The following is an 8,438-nucleotide window of genomic DNA, read 5'->3' as shown; positions in this document are numbered from 1 at the left end:
GGACTCTTCAATACTTGTTCACATGTTGCTTTACTTCAAACTAGAAAACATATTAGAATTAAGTATGGTTTTAAAAGATTAAAATTTATTAATGATAATCTTTGGTATAAAAAAAAAATTAATTGTTACTTTGTATAATATTCAATTAGTTATATATCCTTTAATTATGTAGACCTAATTCTTTTTTTTCAATTGCATTGCAATATTTAAAAAAAATTAATTAATTAATTCATAATAGATGTCTCTTGTTAATTATTTTTGGATATAGATTCTAATTTTTGACCTAAAAAATTGTTGAAATAAATTTAAAGATTATAATAAACATGAAAAAAATATGTTTAATTTTTGTAGATATACAATACTTACTAAATTTGAGAAAAAAACTTACAATTTGTGTTTTAAAGTTACAAAATAAATCCAAATATATTTTTAATGAATATTATTATTAACCACTAGGTATTTTAGCTTATAATTGTAAGTTTCATAGTTTTTATTATAGAAGGTAAAAAATTATAATCCGTATATTTCAATTAATTTCTTAAATTAAGAATAATATTGGATGCTTGCAATATTTTTCACAAATAATACACTAATTGGTACAAAAATGTTTTTTATTCTTAATTTTTATAATCTAAAGATCTATGTTTTGAAAAAAAGATTGTAAAAAAATAGAGGAAAAATAAATAAATAATATAGTTTCAATAAACTAAAGGTTGGTTTTCTGAACTTATCAAAACATCAATTAAGAAATATTTTTTTTGATGCTTAGAAATCAAAATTCTATTAGTTATAAATATCTAGGTTCTTATTTTTTTTTAAATGTATATATATTCAAATTGATGTGACCAGATTAAGCTATTTTCAAAGTTTTAGTTTATTTAATATTCTAATTCACTTAAAAAATAATTGCTCAGTATACTCTATACTTGATTCTTGGAAGTATTTTGCAAATTAGAATCACCTTATATACATGTAATTTTTTTTTTAGAAGTGCATAAATAGTATATTTATGTTTTATTTAGTAAAGTCTATTGTTTGTCTTCTTTGCATAATGTATGAATTATATAACTTGTATACATGTGTTTTGAGTGCTTTGGCTCAGATTTACTTGTGCAAATGTATTACTAATTTTTTTATGATAAAAAAGTTCAATTAAAAAATTAAAAAATTAATATCTGATATATAATGATTTTTTTCTTAAAAAATCCCCCCAAAAAATAAAACATATGGAATTGTTTTAATATTTTATTAAAATATTTTTTTTTTTTTTTTTTCTTGTTTTTTTTTTTTCTTTCTATCTTAATTAGTTGAAATGAAAAAGACTAAGTTCATAAAATATAATGATTGAAGAGGTTGCCTTAAAAAACCTAGGTTTAGTTATAAGTTTTAAGTCAATCTAATTTTAAACCATTAGTTATATCATAATTGTAAATTTTAGCCAATGAATTATTATTCTTCTTAAAATTTAAAAATCAGTTAGTATAAAGATAAAACTATCATTGAACTTAGATCTAATAAATTTATATTATCTAAATATCATTTAAGTTTTTTTATAATTAATTCTCTAAAAAAATAATAACTTTACTTGTAACATTTATTATTTTAATTTTAGGATATAAAAAATATTTTTACTAATTATAGAAATAATTTTATAATTAGTAAAAAATTACTAATTAAACATCTGGTAAAATTTTCAATAAAGTGGTTTTTAATATATTTTTTATTCTAAGATTAAATTAATATTGCTTAGTTTTTTGTGATTTACAAAAACTGTTCTAATATCTTCTTATTTTAAAAATATATCTCTTATTTATTTATTTTAATTCTACATGAAGTTGATGTCTTTTAGAAAGTTTAGCTAGATTTATCTTGTTGCTATTGCACTTGACTAAGATAACCAAGTCTATCTTCTAACTTGAATCTATTGTTTCATCTTTAAAAAAATAAATTCTTATTGAAAACATTTTTCTTTTTTTGAATCCTAATACTATATTTTGCCCTTGATGAGGTAATTTACGAGTAAAAATTAATACTCTACTCTCTTATCTTCTAAAATTATATATTTTTAGTTGAATTTATTTATTTTTTAATTACTACTTTAACTTTTAAATATTAATTTTTTTTATCATCTCAAGTGTTTTATAAGACTATGATATTCTATTTAATTTTTTCTTAAAAAATTCATATTTTAAAATTATAATTTAAATTTATTATATTTAAAAACATGTAACAACTTTGAGCATAATTAATAATTTATTGACTTTTTTTATCTCTAAAATCTGTTGCTTTTATCATATTTTCTTAGTTTTGGTATTTAATTCATTTAATTGTAGTAGAAATGATGCTATAAGTAATTTATAAACTAAAAATTAATCCTAAATTAGTTTTATTTAAATTTAAATTACCGTATTTCTAATATTTATTACTATTATAATTTATTACAAATTGAAAATCCTAGTTACACATCTTAATTGGTGAATTCAATAAAAATAGAATTTAGAGTTGTTTAGATATTAGAATATTAAGATAAGAAAATATATTTTATCATATAGATATTTATTAAAACAATTAAAGTATAAAAAATTACTAGATTTTCTTAGAAAACAAAATATAAAATTATAGTCTTAATAAATCTTGGAATCAATTGTATTTCTTGATTTAATATTATAGTTTAATTTTAATAGTTTTTATTTGATTTATAAGACTATTTTTTTGCATAGTCTTTTAATCATGTTTATTATTGTTAAAAGCTTATAAATAATAGCTAGTAGGTAGAAAAGCATACTTATTTATGAAAAAAATAAGATTTTAGTTTATTTAATTTAAATTTATTACTTTAATAAATCACCAAGATAGAAAAAAATAGTCTTAGTATAATTTTAGCATCTTAGTATCATTAAATATACATTTAGAACTTCTTAGAATTTATTTAAGATGTTTTAGAAAATATTTTAAAAATTTTAATAAATTATTTTATCACTTTAAAAGGCCATTATGAAAATTGGAGCAAGATTTGATGAATATTGCTTATATAGATGTAAAAATCTTAGATAGTTGATATAATAATATATTATATTAGATTAAAAATTTAAAAAATATATATTTCAAAGTAATTAAATATTTTTTTATTATTGGGTGGATTTTTAAGTCATTCTATTTAGATAAATTTATTTATTCTCACAAAAAATTACATCAATTATATTTGTAATCTATGATGATTCTATATTTTTCAATAAATTATAAGTTTATTTATAAATAGTATCTAAAAGATTTAAAAAATGAATAAAAATAAATAAAATAAAAATATCTATGTCGTGTATCCCTTAATTTTCTTCTTTCTTTTTAATAATTATTTTTCAATATTGTCTAAAATTTTCTATATTAGTTATACAAAAACTTTTATAGATCTTATCATAATAATTCTTCAATTTTAATCTTAAATTATGACTTAATTATAATCTAAAATCAAGACTATCTACAATTAAATTGAATTGATTGTATTATTTTGCATCAAATCTACATTTAATACTCAGAAGTCACAATTTACAACCACCACTTTTGGTAAACTTATGCAAATCTTTACTCCATTCAATATCTTTAGTCTTAATAGTAAATGCATAAAAAGAACTATCATTACTACAGGTATAAATTAAAAGATTAATACTTGTCATCTATAATAATATTTTATAGATTATGTATTAACTAAAAATTATGAAAAATAATAATAACAATAATAATATGATAGATCTAAAGTATAATTATCTATTAATTTAGATTCAAAATGAGAATTAGATCTAAAATTAAACCAAATATAAGTCTATAACAAGATTTATATTCACAACAAAAATTAGATATAAATGAATTTATTTTAAAAATATATTATTAATTTAATACTTAGATCCAAATTTTTATATATATATATAAAAATATAAGTTTAAATCTAAATTTAAATCTACATCAATCTTCTTTTTTTCTTTTCCTTTTTTTTCTTTCTTTCTCATATATACATTATTTAAAAGAATATAAACACTCGTTTTTTCAAACAAAACAATCATATAATTGAAAATTATTTTTTAAACTATTCTACCTAAAAATAAATTATTTCTTTACTTACAAAATATTATTGTATTAATATCTGGTATTTATGGAATATAATGATTTTTGTATCTTTTGTTTAATAAATGCATTTATAGATTGTATATTGTTATTTTTTCCAAATTCTATGTTATTTTGATATGTCATAATATCATTCCAATCATATTTTTTCTTATTTTGGTTCTTATCTAGCCAAATTATGTTTTTCCTTTTTTCTTTTATTAACTTTTATCTTCAGAGAATTTTGTGAAAGATATGAGATTGAGATGTTTAAATTTAAAAACGTGTATAATATTTAAGTTTTGATTCAAATTTTAAGTTGTTTAATATATAATTTAGGTTTAAAATTGCCTAATATCAAATTTAGATTGAAGACAAGATATGATGTTTATCCAAGTTAAAATAAGATTTAGATCTAAGGTAATTTAGGAAAAAAATAATATAGATTAATATATTATAGGATTTAGTTGTAAGACTATTCATAATATATATATATATATATATATATATATAATTTGATCTAATATTATTGAGGTTTTATTAATAAATTTATAATATTATTATCTCTAATCTTTTTAATGATTAATCAATTAACAAATGGTATTATTACTAAAGAGTTGTTAAATCAACCCAAATTTTATCTCTTTGATGCTGCTACTCCTACAGACAAGGTTTATGAATGCTACTTTTCCTTTATTCTTTCAGCTCTTTATTCTTAGGGGTATATAGTGGATGCCATTGTTGTGCTCCTCACCAATCTTAGAGAAGCATTCGTTCAAACCATTTCAGAAGAAATTACATTTGCAATATTTTCTAACTGATCTACACTTGTCAGGTTTGAAAGTCAGTAGCTGAAATCTTCCAGCGCTCCATGATTCCACCACATGTAGAGTTTTAGCTCAACAAACTAAAATGTGATTTTATTTTATAGGAATATTTGTTTTACATCTTTTCCTATATTACAATCCAAGTTGCTTATGACGCTTCTTGTCATTGCAAGTTATATCACGCATCAATAACCACGAGTCCAATCCATTGATTGGTCCGATGGCAGATGCCACCTCAGCATTTCACCTGCCACTTCAGCACTCAGCGTGCCACGTTAGATGCAAACCCATGCCAACTCGCAAAAGAATTTTAGGGCTTGTCTCGATCTTGGTGGTGCCTTCCCTTCGAGACCCTATTGCAGCTTCAGTTGCAGCGGAACCGCCATCGCCACCGCCTCTCGTCCAACTCCCGTGACCTACACAGATCTAAGGCCTCTGTGGGTTCTCGAATTTTCTGGCAATATTGTTTCACCTGGAATTGTGCGCAATTTTTATTAGGATCTTTGCATCGAAGCGCCATGCCTCGCCAACGCTCTTCGCGACCTGCGCCACGGCCAGTGGCTCGCCAAGCACCGCCGCCAGCGCCCGTGCGCCAGGCACACCCGCCCGCAGTGCCGCAGCAGAGTCAGGGAGGAGGAGGAATGTTGTCCGGGATTGGGAGCACTATCGCGCAGGGATTGGCATTTGGAACTGGGTCTGCCGTGGCGCACCGGGCAGTTGATAGTGTCATGGGACCGCGGACGGTAGTGCATGAGCATGTTGGAGGGCAGCCTGATAGCGGTGGCCAGGCGCCCCTCGCGCAGCCCGTTTCTGCTGACGCTTGTGCCAACCAGTCGAAGGCGTTCCAGGACTGCGTGAATGCCAACAACAGTGATATCGGGAGGTGCCAGTTTTATATCGATATGTTGAATGAGTGCCGACGTGGGCCTACCCAAACGATGCTTTGAGCTAGAGGATTGTGTGTGGCAGGATTAAGTATATTTCACAGGGTCTCGTAGTGTCAGATTGACAGAGGGGATCTCTCTGCCCTGGTTTTTACTTTGGGTTTAGGTTTGAGGAAGAAAGATCTCTGGCGCAGATGCATCTAGTCGGCAAATGTTTTTGACGGGAAAAAATTGGCAAGTTGTTACTCCGCCCGTTGATTATTAAAGGCGATCCTCTTCCATCTGAGATCGGCGCACACTATACTTGTGTTTTCAGATTGTTTATTACATTCGCTGTGTCCTGATTGTTGAGGATGTTTTTTTCATATTCTAGGAGGTGAATATAAATGTGGAAAGCATTGTGCTTCGCCCTGTGTGTGTTCTCAGTCACGATTGATTACACCACGTTGGAGTTTGCTTTTGGCGTAGGATTTTGGTACAAGGGATGAAGATCGCGTTTTCCTTAAGTTGGATTCGATTATCAATGTTATTATGTTAGAGATCACAGTTGTTCATTATTTTGGTCTCGGGCTTGTTGTCTATTATTTTGGTTTCTGACCTACAACTCATAATCCGATTCTGAATTCGAGACAGATGCATCTGGGGAATGCAAAGTAAGCGGTTCATGAATCTGGCTGTACAACGAATTATCCCCAAGGATCCTTGCATGCAATTGCCCACGTCTGCTTTGTATCTTTATTTCTGAAGAACCACGTCTAGACATCATAGTCGTCTTAATTTTCTCTGAGGTAGTGTTTTGAGGCTAAGGTGAGCGTTAGTCAGGAAAAAAAATGTGAAACTATGAAATTGGGCGTTGAAAACCAGTTTTCCGATTGTGTGTCGGCAGGGAAGTTTTCATGTATTCGGTTCCAAACTATGATTTCCTAACCTCGTGTGGATTAATTTGCGTCGCTGTTATGAACACTGCGGCAATTGCGTTCGAATTTTTCAAGGAGGGTGGGCGTTGATATGTATTCCGAACGACACATTAGAATGAGCTTGGAAAAGTCAAGGTTGTTGTCAGTCAATTTATGTTTTCAGCCTTAAAATACAATTGATACTTTCTTGTCTTTAGCTACATGCTTAATATTTGAAAATTCTCAACTACCTGCAACATTCAGGAGGTGTCTCTTCCATAAACTTAAGCATGTTTCAGAGCACAACGTTCAGGACTACAGGCATCAGGTTTCCCTTAAAAGCAGAATTTTTGGTTATGTGTCCCAGCCTCCATTCCGTTCTCCCTTTCCTGTCTGTATAGCTTGTGTGATGCCTATCCCTGTGTCAGTAGCTGCTGCTGCAACAGATGCATTTTGTTGATTAAGGTGTCTTCATTGTTAGGCTCTTGAAATCGTATTATGTCAGGAGCCTAACAACAACACCTTGATTAACGATATGTATTAGTTGTAGTAGCATCTACTGGCACAGGGAAGGGGTTCCTGATAAACATCTACCAGAAACTCTTTGAGCATGATCCTCCCGACATAGAACCGGCATCGGTTAATTTTGTTTTATCTAATTCTTATTTATTGAATGAATATTTTCTGAGAAGCTTACTGCTTGGTAATACCAATCCCATCAATTCCGTCCAAATTTGCACTTAGACTACGAAATCGATTGAGTGTGATAACTTCGGAAGACTTGGGTGCACATTATCCTATTGATCGATTATTTTTGCAGTTCCCTATCTTGCCTTGGAGTGAAGTTTAGATTCAGCGATTTAACCAGGCACTTATTTTTCTTTCAATCTCATGCCGTAAATGCAGGTTTCGACATTTAAGGTGTCTTTGCAACTGGTGCATCGGATGTTCTCTTGTCCAGCTTGACGTGGTCTCTGCCTTTGACCAGATCTTGTTAAGTTCAACGACTTCTGTTTAATGAACAATAACCTCCCAACTTTCAGTTTCACTCTTTCACACGATTGTTGAAGAGTAGAATGGCACATAATTTTTCAGATAAGGTCGTAAGGTCCTTGGCGAGTGATACGTTGAAGAGTTATGCGTAGCACTGTGTAAATGCAGCTGGAATCTTCTTCAATTGACTGATAACGGTTATCACTTGAGATGTAAAAGTGAATATGTTTTCTCCAACAAGCTTCATTTGTTACTCATACTGCACCCTCTCATGAACCCACCGTAGAAGTGTGAATCACACTTCACCTTCGATCAGGAAATTATGGAAGCGAGTTTCCACGCATTGGTACTCATACTCCAAACCCCAAATGAATGAAGGCTTCAATGTGCTATTGATTGACGCAGCCAGGGCGAAGCTGGGTCCTGTTCCCTAGTAATCAAGAAATTCTACAACTTGCACTTGGTTATATTTTTGAATCCTTTGGGAGGTTGATGGAGGGATTTGGTTCTCCTTGTCCCAACATTGTAAAACACATGAGTCTATATTTTACACAATATAGTAAGAGCATGAACAGAGACATGGAGCTGCTGCAAATTCAACAATCTGTCTTGCTGGGGACTCAACGCTAAAGCACCCACGCTTTCTTGACTTGTTCACTTACAATTGAAGGGAAGATGGAACTGGGATTGTTTGAGCTGTATCACATCAACAATGGTTGTTTGAACTACTATTCTGGAAGGTA

General features: G+C 29.0%; 1 protein-coding gene across 1 annotated transcript; it reads left to right on the top strand.

Annotated features, from left to right (window-relative positions):
- Positions 1–5,002: 5,002 nt before the first annotated feature.
- Positions 5,003–6,092, top strand: LOC112279100 (uncharacterized). The gene has a single exon (XM_024513221.3). It carries the CDS (start codon positions 5,441–5,443, stop codon positions 5,867–5,869), a length of 429 nt encoding a protein of 142 aa, XP_024368989.1. The 5' UTR covers positions 5,003–5,440; the 3' UTR covers positions 5,870–6,092.
- The last annotated feature ends 2,346 nt before the right edge of the window (positions 6,093–8,438 follow it).

This window comes from Physcomitrium patens, chromosome 1 (genome assembly GCF_059467195.1).
Source record: "Physcomitrium patens ecotype Gransden chromosome 1, ASM5946719v1, whole genome shotgun sequence".
In the NCBI taxonomy this organism is placed as follows: domain Eukaryota; kingdom Viridiplantae; phylum Streptophyta; class Bryopsida; order Funariales; family Funariaceae; genus Physcomitrium; species Physcomitrium patens.
The sequence above is the reverse complement of the archived record's forward strand: the minus strand, read 5'-3'. Positions and strand labels throughout refer to the sequence as shown.

Coding starts and splice junctions, on each gene's coding strand:
- LOC112279100 (XM_024513221.3), top strand. CDS start 5,441: ATGCCTCGCCAACGCTCTTCGCGACCTGCGCCACGGCCAGTGGCTCGC.